General features: G+C 41.8%; 1 protein-coding gene across 1 annotated transcript in view; it reads left to right on the forward strand.

The window, feature by feature from the left end:
* Positions 1-13,592: 13,592 nt before the first annotated feature.
* The window catches only part of LOC139376002 (xenotropic and polytropic retrovirus receptor 1 homolog), a 46,147-nt gene continuing 36,706 nt past the window's right edge, over positions 13,593-23,033 (forward strand). Inside the window, exon 1 of the mRNA XM_071118022.1 lies at positions 13,593-14,086. Within this exon, the coding sequence (XP_070974123.1) occupies positions 14,018-14,086 (69 nt within the window). The 5' untranslated portion in view covers positions 13,593-14,017. The remainder of the gene's footprint in view (positions 14,087-23,033) is intronic.

Genomic DNA, 23,033 nt, shown 5'->3' on the forward strand with positions numbered 1-23,033 from the left:
TGCTAAAGCTAGTTGGCATTGGCTCACGAAACTACCTATAACTTCCTTCTTACTAGACACAGATACATAAAAATAGTATGAGGAAGTAGATAAATGTAGAGGCGAAAGAAACACACACCAGTTTAGGCGAGGTGCTGGCTAACGGAGTAGAACACTTGGAAAAGAAAAGGAGCGCCGCACATTCTAGGAGCTCAGATGCAATAATTGAATAACCTAATAACATACGTTTCAACAGACAAGCTGTCTTCATCAGGGTATAATGACAAACACTGTGGGTCACCAGTTTATAAAGTGTCAAAGAACACACACAGGTGTCTGTAATCATGGCCGGGTGTGGCCTGATATCATGGATTAATTCTCAGATATAAGAACATACAAAAACATGAATGGATAGCATACCATTTTAGATACAATTTGGATACATAGGCCTACAAACATTTACAATGAATAGCAAAATCACAATAATCACAAGAATGGCTTCAGCTCAAAGTCTACGTTTTGTAGGGTTAGGAGTTAGGTTAAAGAGTTAAGGTTAGGGTTAAGGTTGGGGGAAGAGTTAGCCAAAAGGGTTAAGATTAGGGTTAGGGTTAGGGGAAAGGTTAGCTAACATGCTACAGTATATCACAAAAGTGAGTACACCCCTCACATTTTTGTAAATATTTGAGTATATCTTTTCATGTGACAACACTGAAGAAATGACACTTTGCTACAATGTAAAGTAGTGTGTGTACAGCTTGTATAACAGTGTAAATTTTCTGTCCCCTCAAAATAACTCAACACACAGCCATTAATATCTAAACCGCTGGCAACAAAAGTGAGTACAACCCCTAAGTGAAAATGTCAAAATTGGGCCCAAACTGTCATATATATAGGACCAGGGATTGACCATATAACTGGACAGTACTCTAAGTGTGATAGGACCAGGGATTGACCATATAACTGGACAGTACTCTAAGTGTGATAGGACCAGGGATTGACCATATAACCAGACAGTACTCTAAGTGTGATAGGACCAGGGATTGACCATATAACTGGACAGTACTCTAAGTGTGATAGGACCGGGGATTGAACATATAACTGGACAGTACTCTAAGTGTGATAGGACCAGGGATTGACCATATAACCAGACAGTACTCTAAGTGTGATAGGACCAGGGATTGACCATATATACTGTCCAGTTATATGGTCAATCCATGGTCCTATCACACTTAGAGTACTGTCCAGTTATATGGTCATCTGCAGCAAAGAAAGACATAAAAAAGCTCCAAATGGCTCCAAACAGGGCTGCCAGATTAGCTCTTTATTGCTCCTAACAGGGCTGCCAGATTAGCTCTTCATTGCTCCTAACAGGGCTGGTAGATTAGCTCTTCATTGCTCCTAACAGGGCTGGTAGGTTAGCTCTTCATTGCTCCTAACAAGGCTGGTAGGTTAGCTCTTCATTGCTCCCAACAGGGCTGCCAGATTAGCTCTTTATTGCTCCTAACAGGGCTGGTAGATTAGCTCTTCATTGCTCCTAACAGGGCTGGTAGGTTAGCTCTTCATTGCTCCTAACAGGGCTGGTAGGTTAGCTCTTCATTGCTCCTAACAGGGCTGGTAGGTTAGCTCTTCATTGCTCCCAACAGGGCTGCCAGATTAGCTCTTTATTGCTCCTAACAGGGCTGGTAGATTAGCTCTTCATTGCTCCTAACAGGGCTGGTAGGTTAGCTCTTCATTGCTCCTAACAGGGCTGGTAGGTTAGCTCTTCATTGCTCCTAACAGGGCTGGTAGGTTAGCTCTTCATTGCTACTAACAGGGCTGGTAGGTTAGCTCTTCATTGCTCTAACCGTATGAATATTATCCAAATGCATCAGAATCTCTCATTGCTTCACGTTAAAGTCTTCTAGTCTTCAGATTTTCTTTAGGAATGTTATATATTTTTTTACAACAGTATTTTTCAGTCCAATTAGTACATACTAGCAACACGCATAACCACCAAAACAGACAGGCAAATTCAGGGCAGCTAAAACAACTCAAGCCAAGGACAAATCGCCTAAAATCTATAGTTTCATATAGAGCCAAAGCTGAACGGAACTTTTTACCAATCCATATTTGTCAGACAATAAGTAAATCCACCTTCAAGAAAAAAATAAAAGAACATCTAATGTGATAGACCATATGACTGGACAGGAAATAGAAAGAACATCTAATGTGATAGACCATATGACTGAACAGGAAATAGAAAGAACATCTAATGTGATAGACCATATGACTGGACAGGAAATAGAAAGAACATCTAATGTGATAGACCATATGACTGGACAGGAAATAGAAAGAACATCTAATGTGATAGACCATATGACTGGACAGGAAATAGAAAGAACATCTAATGTGATAGACCATATGACTGGACAGGAAATAGAAAGAACATCTAATGTGATAGACCATATGACTAAACAGCAAATAGAAAGAACATCCAATGTGATAGACCATTAAAAACGGTTTATGCTTTGCCATTATGGGGTATTTTGTGTAGATTGATGAGGGGAAAAAACATTTTCATCAATTTCAGAGTAAGGCTGTAGCGTAACAACAAAATGTGGAAAAAGTCAACGGGTCTGAATACTTTTCGAATGCTCTGTATAGCGCTTCTTAAACTTGCATTCAATGAGAATGACAGATCTATAACACTAATTCCTATGTGAATGTGGTCACCGAAAAAGTTACATATTGCAGCTTTAAGTAAGCTTCTGTCTTATTTAACCATACCAAAGGTAACAACATATCATACTTATATAAGTGTCCTGTTTTAACATTTACTATGTTACATCTAGTCTATGAGACCAGGCTGCAGCGGTTTAATTAGAAGGCCACCCATTCAATCTCTCTATACTGTCCAGCTAGACTTGGATGTGGTGTAGCCTGCTGTCCACAAAGAGGCACATGGTTTGATGCAGGCTTAACGCCGAACAGATGATGTGGTTCCATCATAGGGAACTAGTAACTGAAAGTGCAAGGAAGAGGATAAGCAGAATATCAGGGGCATGTCTCTCTCTGTCCATAGCAAGTATGTTTCACTATGTTATATGGCCATATATTCTGTTGAACATCAAGTTCACAATGTACAGAATATTGTGACAGGTTCATTATGGCATGACTTGCAGAATCTGAAGAGAAACAAATCATGTGTTTAGAGTGGACACGAGCACATCCATGGCTGGCCAAAGGCAATTACAAACACCGAGCTAATCAGTCCATCCTAATCAATACAAATCTAACCTTCCTTCTAAGTGTGGCTGGATTTCTGTGAACTTTGTATCAACGTGCTTTGTGCGGTTATACTGCTCTCTAGTGGCAAACTGAGATCTGTACGTCCGTCACTGAATTATGCACTCAGTTTATTTGAATGGCTCCTATATATATCCTGTTAAGGGTTTGTACAATTTCTGATAAGCCTAATGCAAACGGCCCCAAAGTGTGTGCTGGATGGGTATTTGTCGAGAGTAGGCCTAGTGGAATTAGGCCTACGTAATTGATTCATGGTGTTTTTTCATGTGTCATCATGCGCAGTTATGTGCAAGCCAAGCATAGACACAAATGTTCACACTCTGCGTATGAAAATATTGCTGACTTGTGCAAAGAAATATAGATGGACGTATTTGCAAATAGCTATTTGAGAAAAGCCTGGTAAAATTGCAAGTGCAACAGTCTCAAGGGCACAGGATGAGGACGAGAGGGATTTTGGAGCGTCTGCCTGCATAGTGACGTCACCGGCCCTGCGCGTTATCCTCTCGCGCTGAAAGGATGCTGAAATTGCCACCTTATTCTATCGTCTGGTCCAACATAATATAGTAAAACAAATCACCGAAGAAGAATGCTGAACGAGGACGGAGCCTATTAGATGAGATTTACATTTTTTAAATTCCGCAATGGAATCAGAATTCCTTGAATTCTGAAAAGGAAATCAGACGTGATAAGAGCTATGTGACTGGGGATCATTCCTGAGGAAAGAATGCGCCATGGACAAGAATAGCCTATATGCAGTTAAAAACCGATGCAGTTTTATTTTTGTGGGTTGCGTTTGAATAAAATGATGTTATTTCTCTTTCCAGAATAGACAACCTGTGCACGGTCGGTATTTGACAGCATTTGTACATTATTGTATACAGCCTAGCATTGTTACCCTTCAACAAAACACGGGTTAGATTTGTACTCCTGTAGGTAATTGGTGTATTTATTTTCTTTGGGTTTTTCTGTGTATTAGGGCGTTGCAGAATTGTGAAATATTTGCATTCGATATCGGATTAGTGGTGTTGTAGGCTATGGTGTTTGTTGTTGTGGTTTGGCCTAGATGATCCCCCTTCCCATCTCTGAATGAATGATTGAGGAATAACGGCCTTTACTTGGTCTTTTTATGGGGTTATTGTAATCATCATATTATGGTGGTTAACAATTTTGCTTATGTTGCATTACAGGTGCGCAAGGACATCAAATGTGCTGCCGCTTTTCACCGTTAGGCGTTTTCATTGTTGTACAACCTCCAAAATCAGAGCAAGGACTAAAATGCAAGGCCTTGCCTGACCAATTTGACTCTCTTATAATGGCTGCCGTGGATTATCTCGTATGCGTATTGGTCCTTTCCTTATGGATAGTCTAGGCTGAATTCATTATTTTTCAGGAGCAAAACATGATCCTAATTCGAATTGGAGACGCAGGTTTCAGGAATAGACAATGGAATTATTCTTGACCGTTTGATCGCCCTAATTGGCTGTAACACCTTATATGGAAAATAGGTTATATGGAATATTATGGATAGGCTTGCCTATCGAGACCGACGACGCCTTTTTCTCTCTGTCCATGATTTAGACTCCGGCTCCTCGTGTTCACGGCGGACCTTGATTTAAAGTCATTCAATTAAGGCACGCGGTGAATGCCAAGAGCCGAGCCCATACAACACCAAATGGACGCGGATAATCCATTATTTTGCGCGATGTTGTTTTGTTGTTGCTGTATTTAATAGCATTGCATCTGTAGCCAAATTAATGTCGTTTGGGTCATCATAATAAATATAATTTCACTCTGGTTCGTTGTCGTTGCAGAGAGACGTACGATTTGTGATTTCACGCCAAAGTTATTTGGTGTGGCACAGAGGAGCTGTCCACGACGCGTGGTGCTGAATTTGACCAGCAGCGGAATGAGCGGCCATAGTGTCGTCATCATGGTGTTAGCAAGTCTCCCTTTGGCTGCGTAGAGCGACTCTGGGTGGATGTTTACATCAAAACAAAACAAACTCAACTCTTTTGTAATTGAAAGGCAAGAGTAATCTCAAATTCTGTCCTACGTTGTGCATGGTGTGTTAGGCCCACTGTTTTCTGAGAATCACAGTTGTTTAACCTCGCCTAATAAATATTTATTGAAAAAAAGTTGTGTTGCGGTATTTAAGATCTCTCTCTCTCTCTCTCTCTCTCTCTCTCACACACAAATATACAGTGCCTTCGGAAAGTATTCAGACCCCTTGACTTTTTCCACATTTTGTTACATTACAGGCTTATTCTAAAATATATATTTTTAATCTACACACAATACCCCATAATGACAAAGGGAAAATATTTTTTTAAACATTTTTGGAAATGAAAAAAAAAAAAGATGCCTTATTGACATAAGTATTCAGACCCTTTGTTATGAGACCTTTGGTTCAGACCCTTTGCTATGAGACTCGAAATTGAGCTTAGGTGCATCCTGTTTCCATTGATCATCCTTGAGATGTTTCTACAACTTGATTGGAGTCCACCTATGGTAAATTAAATTGATTGGACATTATTTGGAAAGTCACACACCTGTCTGTATAAGGTCCCACAAATGACAGTGCATGTAAGAGCAAAAACAAAACCATGAGGTCGAAAGAATTGTCCGTAGAGCTCAGAGACAAGATTATGTCTAGGCACACGTCTTTTCTGCAGCATTGAAGGTCCCAAAGACCACAGTGGCCTCCATCATTCTTAAATAGAAGAAGTTTGGAACCACCAAGACTCTTCCTAGAGCTGGCTGCCCGCCAAACTGAGCAATCGGGGGAGAAGGGCCTTTGTCGGGGAGGGGACCAAGAACCTGATTGTCACTTTGACAGAGCTCTAGAGTTCGTCTGTGGAGATGGGAGAACCATCCAGAAGGACAACCATCTCTGCAGTACTCCATCAATCGGGCCTTTATGGTGGCCAGACAGAAGCCACTCCTCAGTAAGAGAAACAAGATTCTCTGGTCTGATGAAACCAAGACTGAACTCTTTGGCCTGAATGCCAAGCGTCACTTTTGGAGGAAACCTGACACCATCCCTACAGTGAAGCATGGGGGTGGCAGCACCATGCTGTGGGGATGTTTTTCAGCGGCAGGGACTGGGAGACTAGTCAGAATCAAGGCAAAGATGAACGGAGCAAAGTACAGAGAGATCCTTGATGAAAACCTGCTCCAGAGTGCTCAGGACCTCAGATTGGGGCGAAAGTTCACCTTACAACAGGATAATGACCTTAACCACACAGCCAAGACAGCACAGGAGTGGCTTCGGGACATGTCTCTGAATGTTTTTGAGTGGCCCAGCCAGATCCCGGACTTGAACCCGATTGAACATCTCTGGAGAGACCCGAAAATAGCTGTGCAGCAACGTTCCCCATCCAACCTGACAGAGCTTGAGAGGATCTACAGAGAAGAATGGAAGAAACTCCCCAAATACAAGTGTGCCAAGCTTGTAGCTTCATGCCCAAGAAGACTCAAGGCTGTAATTGCTGCCAAAGGTGCTTCAACAAAGTACTGAGTAAAGGGTCTGAATACTTATTTAAATGTGATATTTCAGTTTTGTATTTTTTATATATTAGCAACAATTTCTAAAGTCCTGTTTTTGCTTTATTTGTTATTATTGTGTGTAGATTGATGAGAAAACAACAACAATTTAATACATTTTAGAATAAGGCTGTAAGCTATCAAAATGTTTAAAAAAGTAAAGGGGTCTGAATACTTTCCACAGTATTCACAGACACACATGCACGCACGCATGCACATGCGCACGCACGCACTCACACACACATTGAAGGCAGGCAGGCAGGTAGACTAGCGGTTAGAGCGTTGGGTCAGTAAACAAAAGGTTGGCAGTTCGAATCCTGAGATGTCAAGGTGAAAAATCTGTTGATGTGCCCTTGCGCAAGGCACTTAACTCTAATTGCTCCTGAGTTGCTGTTGATAACAGAAAACCATGACCCAACTGCAGAAAAACACATTTCAATTCAACATGAGTATAACACATGTGTGAAATAGGATTAGTAAGCACCCACATTATTACATGCAGCACCATTGCTAAACAGTTATATAACAGTACCAGTTTTACACAACAGGAGTGGAGCTGACTTCTGCAGCATATTCACTCATTTTCATGGCCAACAGGATATATACCCTGAGTCAATGCATGTTAGAATCACCTTTGGCAGCGATTACAGATGAGAGTCTCTCTGGAGAAGTCCCTAAGAGCTATGCACACCTGGATTGTACAAATATTTGCATATTGTAATTTTTGGAATTCTTCAAGCTCTGTCAGGTTAGTTGTTGATCATAGCTAGAAAGTCATTTTCAAGTCAGGAATATTCAATGTCATCTTGGTAAGCAACTCCAGTGTATATTTAGTCTTGTGTTTTAGGTTATTGTCCTGCTGAAAGATAAATTTGTCTCCCAGTGTCTGTTGGAAAGCAGACTGAACCAGGTTTTCCTCTAGGATTTTGCCTGTTTTCCGTTCTGTTTCCTTTGAAGTCACCATTGGCCTCGTGGTGAAATCCCTGATCGGTTTCCTTACTCTCCGGCAACTGGGTGTATTGATACACCATCCAAAGTGTAATTAATAACTTCACCATGCTCAAAGGGATATTCAGTGTCTGCTTTTTATTTTATTTTTACCCATCTACCAATAGGTGCCTTTCTTTGCAAGGCATTGGAAAACCCCCATGGTCTTTGTGGTGGAATATGTGTTTGAAATTCAATGCTTGACTGAGGGACTTTACAAATACTTGTATGTGTGGGGTGCAGAGATGAGGCAGTCATTCAAAAATCATGTTAAACACTATTATTTCACACAGTCTATGCACCATATTATGTGACTAGTTAAGCAAATGTTTATTCCTGAACGTATTTATGCTTGCCATAACAAACAGGTTGAATTCTTATTGACTCAAGATATTTCACCTTGTAAAAATGTCTAAAAACCTAATTCCACTTTGACATTATGGGGTTTTGAGTTTCGGCCAGTGACACAAAATCCCAATTCAAACCATTTTAAATTCAGACTGTAACACTACAAAATGTGGAAAAAGTCAAGGGGTGTGAATACTTTCTGAAGGCACTGTAGCTTTGTGAGATCTTGTCACTCCTTCATATAGGGTTAGCATGCAAACCAACCTCTTAGGGAGTCAGTACTAGATGTCCTATTGATAACAGCACTTTGAATCCTTACAAGGAAATCTAAACATTTACCAAAAAAGTATGATTTAAGAGAATTACAGAGAATGACGCTGCCCGCACCGAACTTGTCTTTTTCTCGTCATTTAGACATGTAGTAATCTTCTTTGCTTGCAACCAGAGCCGAGCCCAGGGAGACAGGCATAATTTCCCATTAAAATCTACTTTCAATACATGATACAACCAGTGCCATATACTTCAATGATACGTTATTTCATCCCATTATTCACTTTCATTCAAACACCAGACCTTGTTGTAATAAACTATATAACCAAGTCACCATGATGGTAGCTGCCTGTACCTATGGGCACCGTTTGGAGAAATTATGCTCTAGGCCTTTATCTGATATTCACACTTGAGGGCGCTGTTGTCACAAGAAAAACTTGAAGTTCCTGTTTTGTGTTCAGGTCACTTATATAAAGAGTTATTTGGATATTTCAATGGTAAATATGGCAGATTAAAGAGCCTCTCAAAAAGCCTGCTGGTTTCGTCTGTGTGCTTTAACCAAGCTCTCTCTGTGTTCATTGTCATGCCAAAGAAGTATCTAAATGTGTTGACAAATAAGAGTTACAGTCTAATTCATGTTGTTCAGGCTGAAACAGTAAAGACTGGAGATTACTGCAACTCAGTCAATGAAACAATGTAGCACGGAGTATGACCTGGGGTTGAATTTAGATTTTGTATGTGCTGGAAGACAGAAAACAGGCCTGACCCGGTGTTAGTGTAAGATGTAAACAAACCTTCTCAGGACACTGGCCCACACCCAGGGGTTAATAAAGGTCCAATGCAGCCGTTTTCATCTCAATATCAAATCATTTATGGGTAACAATTAAGTACCTTGCTGTGATTGTTTCAATTAAAATAGTCAAAAATAAACAAAAATAGCTTCTTAGCAAAGAGCAATTTCTCAAGCAAGACTTTTGCTTGGACTGTCTGGGAGTGGTTTGAGTGGGGAAAATGAAAACTAGCTGTTATTGGCAAAGAGGTTTGGAACTCTCTTTCTTATTTTTCTAGTAACTAATTTACCACCTGGCGATGTCACCAGGCAGGCCAAAACCCTATCCCACCAAAACAGGCTGAAAATTCAGGTGGTCTTTTCAAACAGCTCTTACACTAAAAGGGAATTATCATCATTATCAAAATGGCTGCAAAGATTATTTTATGAATGATTTGTTTTCAAAATCGATTTGCGGGCCAGAAAAAGGGCAGTTATTTAAAATTATAAACTGGGTGGTACGAGCCCTGAATGCTGATTGGCTGAAAGCTGTGGTATATCAGACCGTATACCACGGGTATGACAAAACATTTATTTTTACTGCCCTATGTTGGTAACCAGTTTATAATAGCAATAAGGCACCTCTGGGGTTTGTGGTATATTGCCAATATACCATGGCTAAGGGCTGTATCCAGGCACTCCGAGTTGTGTCATGAATAAGAATAGCCCGTAGCCATGGTATATTGGCCATATACCACACCCCCTCGGGCCTTGTTACTTAAATACATAGGTCCATTATCATTTCTACCAGTGGAGGCTGGTAAGAGGAGCTATAGGAGGACGGGGTTGTTGTAAAAACTGGAATGGAATAAATGGACCAGTATCAAACACACAAAAGATATGGAAATCACATTTGACTCCGTTCTAATAATTCCATTCCAGCCATTACAATGAGCCCATCCTCCTATAGCTCCTCCCACCAGCCTCCACTGATTTATACATACTTTCTATCTAGTTTAAGACATTCAAGTGTAGCCTGGAGTGTGTTTTTTTAAGCCAAAATATAAAAACAAATCCGTGTCCACACCCCAAACAATTCTTCACAGTAGTTCCTCTCACAGAAATAAGCTTACACAGCAACAACACTGCACATACTACACATGACCTTCAGGTACAAAATGCTCTGACCTGAACATGTCTGAGGAGTGATTTTATACCATTTAATTGTTCCCCAATAATTACGGTCCCCTGGGAACAGAGACTGAAACTATGGTTAGTACCCTTTCACATTAGGTTACCACCTTACAGTAACACATGTATCCTGATGTACGATGCTCATGATAGAGTAGTTCGCCATATAATGGTGACCTAACCCTAAACCCAAAATGAAGAGAAATTAGTTCATGTACTTGCTCTTTAAATCTGTACATATTTGATATATTTTATGGTGTCACCTCCCTCTATTTGAGTGCACTACCACCTCTGCCAAGAGGAGGTCTAGAGCTCTTTTTCCCTGTATAAGCAAAGTTATTCGTTGAGGTCCTACTCCAATCTCTTCCCCTCAATCGCTATGTTACTGGCAGCACTGAGATCATCCCTGTGGTCTCTCATTTTGTTGGTCTCTCATTGGGGTTGTGTGCGGGCCGTGTCTTGAGAGAGTGGGAATAGTGTAGCCTCCCTGTATGTATGCATAGCCAGTGCTTGACTTGGACTGAAATAGCTTCCGGTACTCATTGTGGGTGCCGGCCCAGTACTGTTTATATGTAGGTGCAGGAGCTCCACAAATTCTTTGGTTAATTTTCTGAAAGAAGAAGAGGAGTTTAGTTCATTAGGATCTACATTAGCACCTGCACATACAGCAGCTACTCTTCCTGGGGTCCATATAAAACGTACAAACACATGACAAAGTACAGAACAGTTATAGACAAGGACATTATTATTAATTTTTTTATATGTGTACAGTACCAGTCAAAAGTTTGGACACACCTACTCATTAAAGGGTTTTCTTTATTTTTACTATTTTCTACATTGTAGAATAATAGTGAAGACATCACAACTATGAAATAACACATATGGAATCATGTAGTAACCAAAAAAAGTGTTAAACAAATCTAAATATATATTTTATTTGAGATTCTTCAAAATAGCCACCCTTTGCCTTGTTGACAGCTTTGCACACTCTTGGAATTCTCTCAACCAGCTTCACCTGGAATGTTTTTCCAACAGTTGAAACAGTTCCCACATATGCTGAGCACTTGTTGGCTGCTTTTCTTTCACTCTGCGGTCCAACTCATCACAAACCATCTCAATTGGGTGGAGGCCAGGTCATCTGATTCAGCACGCCATCACTCTCCTTCTTGGTCAAATAGCCCTTACATAGTCTGAAGGTTTGTTGGGTCGTTGTCCTGTTGAAAAGCAAATGATAGTCCCACTAAGCACAAACCAGATGGGATAGTGTATTGCTGCAGAATGCTGTGGTAGCCATGCTGGTTAAGCGTGCCTTGAATTCTAAATAAATCACAGACAGTGTCACCAGCAAAGCACCCCCACACCATCACACCTCCTCCATTCTTCACGGTGGGATCTATACATGCGGAGATCATCCATTCACCTACTCTGCATCTCACAAAGACATGGTGGTTGGAACTAAAAATCTCAAATTTGGACTCATCAGACCAACGGACAGATTTCCAATAGTCTTCCATTGCTTGTGTTTCTTGGCCCAATAAAGTCTCTTCTTAATATTGGTGTTCTTTAGTAGTGGTTCCTTTGCAGCATTTTGACCATGAAGGCCTGATTCACACAGTCTCCTCTGAACAGTTGATGTTGAGATGTTTCTGTTACTTGAACTATGTGAAGCATTTATTTGGGCTGCAATTTCTGAGGCTGGCAACTCGAATGAACTTATCCTCTGCAGCAGAGGTAACTCTGGGTTTTCCTTCCCTGTGGCGGTCCTCATGAGAGCTAGTTTCATCATAGTGCTTGATGGTTTTTGCGATTGCACTTGAAGAATCTTGAAATCTTTTGGATTGACTGAGCTTCAAATCTTAAAGTAATGATGGCCTGTTGTTTCTCTTTGCTTATTTTAGCTGTTCTTGCCATAATATGGACTTAGCCCTATTTGGTAAAAGACCATATTTTGTATACCACCCCTACCTTGTCACAACACAACTGATTGACTCAAACGCATTAAGAAGGAAAGAAATTCCACAAATGAACTTTTAACAAGGCACACCTGTTAATTGAAATGCATTCCAGGTGACTACCTCATGAAGCTGGTTGAGAGAATGCTAAGAGTGAGCAAAGCTGTCATCAAGGCAATGGGTGACTACTTTGAAGAATCTCAAATATAGAATATATTTAGATTTGTTTAACACTTTTTTGGTTACTACATATGTGTTATTTCATAGTTGTGATGTCTTCACTATTATTGTACAAAGTAGAAAATAGTAAACAAAAAAAAAAAAAAAACTTTGAATGAGTAGGTGTGTCCAAACTTTTGACTGGTACTGTATAGAAAAAAAAAAATCAAAAAGGTATATATAAATTAAACATTAAACAAATTATAATAAAATAAATAAATAAATAAGAGTTATATATTGGAAAGACATCAAAAGACAACAAAAATACAATTTACACACTATTCATACATATGAATATTCTTGTATACAGTTAAATTACATTTTTAGAAAGAGGAGGAGGCACATCTATTTATTTGAAGTTAAACCTGCCTGAGCAACCTCTTTTGGCAGAGGTTGACTTGCCTAGTTAAATAAAGGTTACATTTAAAAATATATATATTTAACAAAATTCCATGATGACTTGACTCTATACTTAACTGAGCGACACATTAAATCTTCTTTTTTTTCAGTAGCTCAAATAGTAGAACATCTGAGGTGCCTGTAGGCCTTGTGAGCTCCTGCCCAAATCAAGTACTGAGGATAGTACCTTCGTACCTTATTAGCACAGGTGGTAGTGCATTTGCCCTGTGCAGGATTTTTGGTCCTACTCTGACTCTTTCCCCTCAATCACTACATTGGTCCTTATTTTAACATGGCCATCTAGTGACTACATCACATAACGATTTGTGCCTTTTTATGTTGGTTGCAAAATCAATGAATAGTGTAAGCTCTGTTCACCTTGGTGCCAGACCTTCTTGGGGCCAATCAAGCTCTGACTCATAGTCTGTTGATAAATATACACTGCTCTAGGAGACACTGATGTCCACAACGCAAATGTATGATAGGTCTAACCGTCTGGCAAGGGTTTGGACTTTAGTTTGTGAAACCAGTGGTTTAGAGTAGAAATTGTGGGGAAGGCACATGCTCTTGCCGTTTTCCAAATGAAGGGGGCGGTGAGAATTTAAAATCCACTTGCTGTTGTGTTTTCTATGAAGAGTGACGCCACAACCACGTCACTTTCTGCCCAACGATGGCGACTCAACGACCTCACAGCACAAGAGGCTGGCTAGGGGCTGTTACCTCAGAAACAATGTAGTCCAAGTAATAATCAAAGGCGAAAAAACATGTTATTATAATGACAACGTAGCTAGTTAAGATAAAGGCGGAGAGGAGCATTTTCTTGAAGTAATGTTTCGTGGCTGTCACTCAGGTTCTCCGACCATAATGTGAGACGGAGAAAAGGGGATCTTCGACCGAGCAGCACAGTCATAATCTGGATGACAAACATTGCTAAGTGGTGATTCTCTATCAAACCTGACTCGCTGGTTTTATTTTAGCTGTCTGGCTAGCTGTATGATATCCTCCATCGCAAAGAAAGTCATCTGACAGCAAGTATTTCAACGTCGAAACCCCAGAGGGGAACCACTGAGGAAGGATGAAATTCACGGAGCACCTTTCGGCGCACATCACCCCAGAATGGAGAAAACAATACATCCAGTATGAGGTAAACGGCTAGCTCGCGTTAGCTAGCTAACTGCCAAGAGAGGGATACTCTTGATAGAGCTCCGTTTTTATAACACACACAGCTAGTAATCATTACTAAGTCATGTCAGTTTATCTGGCTAGCCAGATAAAGCAGCTAGCGAGTATAACAAATAACGTAGCATGAACTTCTAATGTTAGCGGTTAGCCGACAGTCTGCTAATATTGCTGGGGGGGGGGGGGGGGGGTTGCATCTAATGGGGTTTGCAGTGTGTGACAGTGAATGAACAGTTTTTTTGAGACATTGAATGTCAAGCGTTTGAGCTATTTAGCGTATTTTACAAGTATTGCTTGACCTAATGTAACTCAGCGAGCCATACTAGACGTTACATTAGATGTATGGTTCATAATTCTTATTCTCTACCTTATTTTGCCAACATTACCTAGATAGAAAACTCTCTTGCAATTCAATTCTACAATTCCAACCAAATAGCTAGCTTGTTCAGTAGCGTTATAACGTTACAGTACAGTACCTGTAATACAGTGCACACTATTACACTGATCCCCTAACATTCTTCAGCAAGGATCAACTACAAAACCCAATGCCCCTGTTGGATGGAGATGATTGAATATACCTGCAATCTATGGAACTGGTGTGGATTGCAGCAACATAGCTCTGCAATGAACACCTCCATTTGGAGGTGATCACTGCTGCAGTCCTTAGTTCTACGCATTGCTGCTGCTTGCACCAGCACTGTCATGTTTACTGACACAGTCCCTGGGCTGGGTCCAATTCAGACCGCAGGACAAATGGCTACCTTGAAAATATTTGCTGGCAACCATCCTCTCATGTATCAACACCAACAAAGTCAAATTCAAGGACACTGACTTTTAATTAAAAAGCTCTGGAAAGGGTCAGCTTGCTCTCTTCCAGTCTGCTGGAAAATATGTGCGCAAAATGGGTCCAGACCAGTGGTCCCTAGAGCATTTCTTTGTTATGAAGTAAGCATGCCAAATACATTTATGGCATATAGATCCAAAATAATTGTTATTGAGGTTGCATTCCTCAATGATAAACATTGTCTTTTTGAATTATGATCATGCAAGTGTGTGAAATATGGTCTAGTTTTGTCCACCACATCAGCACTCTAAAACGGCAGCACCCCTTTCCTACTCCCCCCACATCAGCACTCTAAAACGGCACCGCCACTTTCCTACTCCCCCCACATCAGCACTCTAAAACGGCACCGCCCCTTTCCTACTCCCCCCACATCAGCACTCTAAAACGGCACCGCCACTTTCCTACTCCCCCCACATCAGCACTCTAAAACGGCACCGCCCCTTTCCTACTCCCCCCACATCAGCACTCTAAAACGGCACCGCCCCTTTCCTACTCCCCCCACATCAGCACTCTAAAACGGCACCACCACTTTCCTACTCCCCCCACATCAGCACTCTAAAACGGCACCGCCCCTTTCCTACTCCTCCCACATCAGCACTCTAAAACGGCACCGCCCCTTTCCTACTCCCCCCACATCAGCACTCTAAAACGGCACCGCCCCTTTCCTACTCCTCCCACATCAGCACTCTAAAACGGCAGCGCCCCTTTCCTACTCCTCCCACATCAGCACTCTAAAACGGCACCGCCCCTTTCCTACTCCCCCCACATCAGCACTCTAAAACGGCACCGCCCCTTTCCTACTCCCCCCACATCAGCACTCTAAAACGGCACCGCCCCTTTCCTACTCCCCCCACATCAGCACTCTAAAACGGCACCGCCCCTTTCCTACTCCTCCCACATCAGCACTCTAAAACGGCACCGCCCCTTTCCTACTCCCCCCAAATCAGCACTATAAAACGGCACCGCCCCTTTCCTACTCCCCCCACATCAGCACTCTAAAACGGCACCGCCCCTTTCCTACTCCCCCCACATCAGCACTCTAAAACGGCACCGCCCCTTTCCTACTCCCCCCACATCAGCACTCTAAAACGGCACCGCCCCTTTCCTACTTCCCCCACATCAGCACACTAAAACGGCACCGCCCCTTTCCTACTCCCCCCACATCAGTACTCTAACCCCCCCCCACATCAGTACTCCCTCTGACTGCAGTACACATAATTGAATCATTTCACATCAGTGCTGCTGAGGTTTCTTCCGTTGGATTAGCCTACTGATTAGAGATGGTCAGGGCTAGAACAGAGAGTGAATGATGGCTCTGTGGCTCTTGCGGGGTCAGTTCTCCACACAATGATTACACAATTTGTCTTTCCAGACTCCTGCCAGTTGGCTAGAGTTGCACAACACATTGGGACAAAGTATCACTCGTGTATTGGTTTTCGGAAGTGTAGTCTCTTCATGTAGTGGTTTTCAGAAGTGTAGTCTCTTCATGTAGTGGTTTTCAAAATGTTTGTGAGAACATCGACCTAAGCCTGTTCATGACAACTTGTTTGTGAGATTCTGCCTAGGTGTGTGTGCGTTTATCTGTATGTGTTTGAATGTGTGCGCCCATACACATATATGCATGTGTGTGAATGCATGCACGTGCCGCTCTGAGAATATATTCTAATTCTTTGTAAAGGTGTTGTATTTGGTCACTGCTCTCTCTCTCTCAGGTCAAGAGGATAGCTGGACTCTGCACTCAACATTCTGTATGAGCAGAGCACTGTAATAACACCATTCTGTATGAGCAAAGCACTGTACTGCCTAAATTAGATTAATCAGGGAAACAGGCTGAGGCTTATTGTATTAATTTGCAGGCAGCAGACATTTTATGTCTGTCATTGTACTGTTTATTCTTGTCTGAATTCATGCGGTGCATGTACATGTGTGTTTGTGTACTATGTTCATGTCTGCCTTTATTCATGTCTGTGTGTCTGTGGTTACGGTTCTTGTTGAGAATAATTACCACTGCCTGTCTAAGTGACCTCTGTTGTTTTTGTATCTTTTACTCTTGTGGAGCTGATTTTTCTGGGTCATATTCATTATGGCAAAACGGTTTGCTTCTGTAAAGTGTTTCTTATTGGATACATTCTGGTAGTCCCTTCCTGTTTCAGTAAGTGTTTTTCAGTTCGGTGCCTGATGAATATGACCCTGATTATGGCTTACTGTTTTCTGAGCTCAGATTGGAGACGTGCAGTGGCTAACTCACCAGTAGTTAATAGCCTAATAACCACCTACTCCTTCATCTAGGCTTGTGCGTCATATATTTAATCCTATTATACGCGTGACATGACACTCAAATACTTATATATGTGTGTGTATATGGCAGTTTTCTTTTTAGCTTATTAGCCTATTTGGCAGTTGACTGCAGTGAGATTGGAGGCAGAGAATGTGTGGCCAATTGTGGTCAGAGAAGTCACTCAACGTTCATTCTAACCAGACTCTGTCTCGTAGGCTACTTGTGTAGCCTAACAGACACCATATCTCCACAGTCCACACTGCCTTGATTTTGTCTGGACTTGTGTTGTAGTTTGGCCTGTATTACGGCCCTAAATGTGTAACACCCCAAGCAAGATACCACAGACCTGTGAAGGGCCAACAGGAGGACAGCGGTAGAGGAGGGAGGGGGGCTGAAGGGATAATCGCTTGCCTGTAGTGGTCTGCTTTGTTTAGGAAACTTACGCTTTAGAACCCGCTGATGAACTTAGTGTACACTCACACAGGCTCAAGCATGGGAAGTTGCCCTTTCTGTCAAGTACAAACACCATACACACACACAAACATACACAGTGGGTAGTGTGGGGAAACAAGGCTTTGGCTACACTAGTAGCACTGCGCCCTGCTGTGTAGGCTCTGTGCTGAGTATTGCATGACAGTTGGTGATCTTTGTAAGCACACCACACCATGCCATTCCTGTCTCTGTTGCTGTTATCATTCCTACCATCTCTGCCACAAACGGTTTTCTGCTCCGTAAAAACACTATCTGTTCCTCACATTCACCATTTAAAACAGAGCTAGGCTAGGGAAACACTGCTGCTAGTTCGAAAGTAGTGCAAAAAAGGGTTGATTTAAATCAAAAATCAAAAAAATCAAACACCTGCTCACGGTTTAATCTAAGGGCTAAATTCTCCCGTGGTTTTACTTACTAGCAAAGATTTGACCGCGAAGGGTCTTCGTCAGGCCTTCTCTGTGGTTAAAAACAAAAAATGCTTCTAATTAAACTACTAGAGCATTTAAACAGAGGATTGTCCCATTATATTAGCTTGCTCTCACAGTGACAGTCCCACGATCATATCAGTGTCTTCTCTTACTGGCTGGCTGCTTGACTGGCTCAGCTCCAGGGAAGAGTAAGATACTGGTCGCGTTCCAGCCCGTCGCACTGTGCAAATTCTCACAATGCCTGGAGTAGTGTTTTAACATCTCAAGAACCACATTAATGATATAGCAGTCTTATGATATGCACAGTCCAACTGTGTAAAGATGGGCTGGAACGCAACCAGCGCCTCACAGAAGACCTTAGCTAACAAGCCAGCCACACTACACCATAGACATTAAAACCAGAAGATAGTAGCGCTGACGTCATCCACATGTTCCTATGGAAATGTCCCGATGGCACATGAAGCTGGAAGTATTCGAATTTGAAGCGCGCCATATTAATGATTTGAGGCTGAATGGCACCAAAAAATTGCTAAGGATCATATTGAAAGTGGCCGTAACTAGCAAAGGATCATGGTTGATGTAGTCGTTTTCATCCAGCCTGAGTTATGCACAAAGAGCGTGCATGAGGGCGCAAGCCTCATCCGATTGTAGAGCTCAAAACGCCATACAGATAAAAATATATATTTTACATAGGCTTTCGAGGGAAGACAATGGGATTTTGGCACCGCTAGGTTTCTACACAGTAGCCCACCAGCAGAGCTTGTGACTTGACATTCCAGACCGGACACTGAGGGCCCGCACTACACACATTGCCATCAGTATTGTGTCAATGTGAAGTTCTACCTGCTACACCAGAAACCAACCAAAATCAACTATTTTCTCATTTATTTCCATTCACAAGATAGAATGAATGTGCGTGTCAGGCATAGAGAATTGAACCTCAGCAATTATTGCACTTTGAAGCTGCCATTGGATGTGACACAATGCGGGCAACATAGCAGCTTTCATTGATTTCAAAGGAATCATTCCCTAAATGACTGATGGCAATGCCGTGCTCCGATAGATCTAATGTAGCAGGGCTGTAAAATGGAGGACCATAGACTGGCCCCTTGTCTGTTGGTTCTCACTCTCTCACTATTTATGAGATTCTATATAGACAAGTTCCAAGGGGATAGATGCTAGGGGCCTTTTGGGCATACATTTCTAGTGTAGGTAATTTCCCCCTCATAGATACAGTGCCTTGCGAAAGTATTCGGCCCCCTTGAACTTTGCGACCTTTTGCCACATTTCAGGCTTCAAACATAAAGATATAAAACTGTATTTTTTTGTGAAGAATCAACAACAAGTGGGACACAATCATGAAGTGGAACGACATTTATTGGATATTTAAAACTTCTTTTAACAAATCAAAAACTGAAAAATTGGGCGTGCAAAATTATTCAGCCCCCTTAAGATAATACTTTGTAGCGCCACCTTTTGCTGCGATTACAGCTGTAAGTCGCTTGGGGCATGTCTATCAGTTTTGCACATCGAGAGACTGACATTTTTTCCCATTCCTCCTTGCAAAACAGCTCGAGCTCAGTGAGGTTGGATGGAGAGCATTTGTGAACAGCAGTTTTCAGTTCTTTCCACAGATTCTCGATTGGATTCAGGTCTGGACTTTGACTTGGCCATTCTAACACCTGGATATGTTTATTTTTGAACCATTCCATTGTAGATTTTGCTTTATGTTTTGGATCATTGTCTTGTTGGAAGACAAATCTTTGTCCCAGTCTCAGGTCTTTTGCAGACTCCATCAGGTTTTCTTCCAGAATGGTCCTGTATTTGGCTCCATCCATCTTCCCATCAATTTTAACCATCTTCCCTGTCCCTGCTGAAGAAAAGCAGGCCCAAACCATGATGCTGCCACCACCATGTTTGACAGTGGGGATGGTGTGTTCAGGGTGATGAGCTGTGTTGCTTTTACGCCAAACATAACGTCTTGCATTGTTGCCAAAAAGTTCAATTTTGGTTTCATCTGACCAGAGCACCTTCTTCCACCTGTGTCTCCCAGGTGGCTTGTGGCAAACTTTAAACAACACTTTTTATGGATATCTTTAAGAAATGGCTTTCTTTTTGCCACTCTTCCATAAAGGCCAGATTTGTGCAATATACGACTGATTGTTGTCCTATGGACAGAGTCTCCCACCTCAGCTGTAGATCTCTGCAGTTCATCCAGAGTGATCATGGGCCTATTGGCTGCATCTCTGATCAGTCTTCTCCTTGTATGAGCTGAAAGTTTAGAGGGACGGCCAGGTCTTGGTAGATTTGCAGTGGTCTGATACTCCTTCCATTTCAATATTATCGCTTGCACAGTGCTCCTTGGGATGTTTAAAGCTTGGGAAATCTTTTTGTGTCCAAATCCGGCTTTAACCTTCTTCACAACAGTATCTCGGACCTGCCTGGTGTGTTCCTTGTTCTTCATGATGCTCTCTGCGCTTTTAACGGACCTCTGAGACTATCACAGTGCAGGTGCATTTATACGGAGAATTGATTACACACAGGTGGATTATATTTATCATCATTAGTCATTTAGGTCAACATTGGATCATTCAGAGATCCTCACTGAACTTCTGGAGAGAGTTTGCTGCACTGAAAGTAAAGGGGCTGAATAATTTTGCACGCCCAATTTTTCAATTTTTGATTTGTTAAAAAAGTTTGAAATATCCAATAAATGTCGTTCCACTTCATGATTGTGTCCCACTTGTTGTTGATTCTTCACAAAAAAATACAGTTTTATATCTTCATGTTTGAAGCCTGAAATGTGGCAAAAGGTCGCAAAGTTCAAGGGGGCCGAATACTTTCGCAAGGCACTGTAGATAGGTTGGCTAGATTTTACCCCCAATCTCTTGTCTAGACTCTAGGAACAGTATTTATAATAGCCCCCAAAGGCTTGGATTAAGGCAGTGAAAGCTGACCCTAGGCCTTTGCCTAGGAGTAACATTTATCTGGACACTCTAGGGGCATGTTTTGGGCTGGAGAACTGAGGACGCTTGTTATTGTAGCCTGATGTTGAAGCTGTTGTTCCAAGGTGTCACGTGATGAGAGAAGGAAACAAGCATGTGAGAATGGATCTACCTACATCTTTGTTGGGAACAGTAGGGGTTTATGGTGTTGGACACACACGTTGGATAAGGATACAGTAAGTATGGAACCCTGATAAACGGCCAGCAATCATTACCGATTTGATCGGTAATGATTGATTTGAGATTCCTGCTGTAAGATAATACACACACAACGCAAGCATGCCAACCAACTTTTAAAATGTGCTCAACTGACTTGACTAGTAAAATGAGAGCAAATTTACAACACATCTTTCATTTAGGAAATAAAAAAACAAACTACTTTGTTTTAAATAAAATAAAAAATCTTGACGTATACCAGCCATGAATGAACAACAGAAAAGCCATTGGGCTTAGTAAACATTTTTCCAGTGACTGTAGATGGCTGGGTTAAAATATGACTGCCCATTTACAACTTTAACATTTGGTGGCGGTTTTTCTTCACAAAGAGGACCAGCTCGGCTTTGTCACGAGAGTCTGTGTCTTTTTTTGTCTACAATGTGTGAAGCTGCACTGAAAAGGTGCTCCCTGGCCACACTAGTACAGGGAGCACCAAGATACTTGCGCACAGCTTTAGCTAGGATGGGGAAACGGTGCTTGTTACTTCTCCAGTATTCAAGTGGAGGGGAATAGTAGCTTCTGCAAAAATGGGAAGGGGGGGGTCCTCTATTATTCTTGCATTCCAAACGTTCATTAGTCATAGATCAACATTGGCAAATGTTGGCCGATGTAGTAACAGAAAATGTAAGTAAGTGTCACTCTCACACACACTGACCAAAAAGTTATTTTGTTGGCATTTGCATATGTCCCCATTACCAGTAAAACATAATCAAAACCTATTTTCACTTACTTGCTGTGCTGTTTTGTTAATTTGGTCAGTTGTTTCATTCTCAACCTGGATTTCCTCATACATGTCAAGCAGTGAAGTTTCAGCCCTGCCTGTCTGTGGCCTCTTCTGTCGTGGGTCCTCTTTGGTGTGCAGTGTCACTGTGTCCGTTTCCATCTTGTCCAGCTGTGTCTGTAACATTTCACATAAACCCTGTTTCTTGTCTGCATCGAAGTAGCAGGTCTTGTTCCTAGCATCAAGCATGGTGGCGACACAGTAAAGAGGCTCAGAGAGAATGCCACCGAATCGCTTGTTCACAGCGTCTAGTAGAGTACTTTTGCAAGTTTTGACCCCATGGTCTGTGTCGGACGTTTTGTTGAGCAGAGAGTATCACGTCTGCTGCAGACTAAGTTGATGAGCTTATTTCTCGAGTCAGTTGTTCAAATGGAGCTAGGAGTGTGTTCATGTTTTCAATGAGAGTCCACTGGTTTGTACTGATTGTTGCAGGTAACTCATAGTCAGCTGCATACACGCCAAGCACTCGTTTTTGTTCCAGCAGGCTCTCCATCATGTAAAAAGTACTATTCCATCTGGTGGAAACATCTTGCTTAAGCCTTTTTGTTTTCACTCCAAGCTGCTTGTATTGCTTGCAGGTGGCTGTATGCTAGCTGTGAGTGTTTAACATAACCCACTATCTTCTTACCTGTTGCCACTGTCTCAGATATGCTGCGTTGGGCCAAAACATCTTTGTTCACAGCCAGTTCAAGCGTGTGTGCCATGCCTGGCAAACTGGCGACTCCGCATTCTTCCAAAGCCTTTGTCATGTTACGTGCATTATCACGTAGCACAGCGTGTACTTTGTTCTTTGGGATTTTCCAAGTTTCAAACATTTTCTCAAATGCCATTGAAATGGCAGAAGCGGTATGAGAACCAGCACATTCTT

The sequence above is a fragment of the Oncorhynchus clarkii genome, chromosome 20 (genome assembly GCF_045791955.1).
Source record: "Oncorhynchus clarkii lewisi isolate Uvic-CL-2024 chromosome 20, UVic_Ocla_1.0, whole genome shotgun sequence".
NCBI classification, from domain to species: domain Eukaryota; kingdom Metazoa; phylum Chordata; class Actinopteri; order Salmoniformes; family Salmonidae; genus Oncorhynchus; species Oncorhynchus clarkii.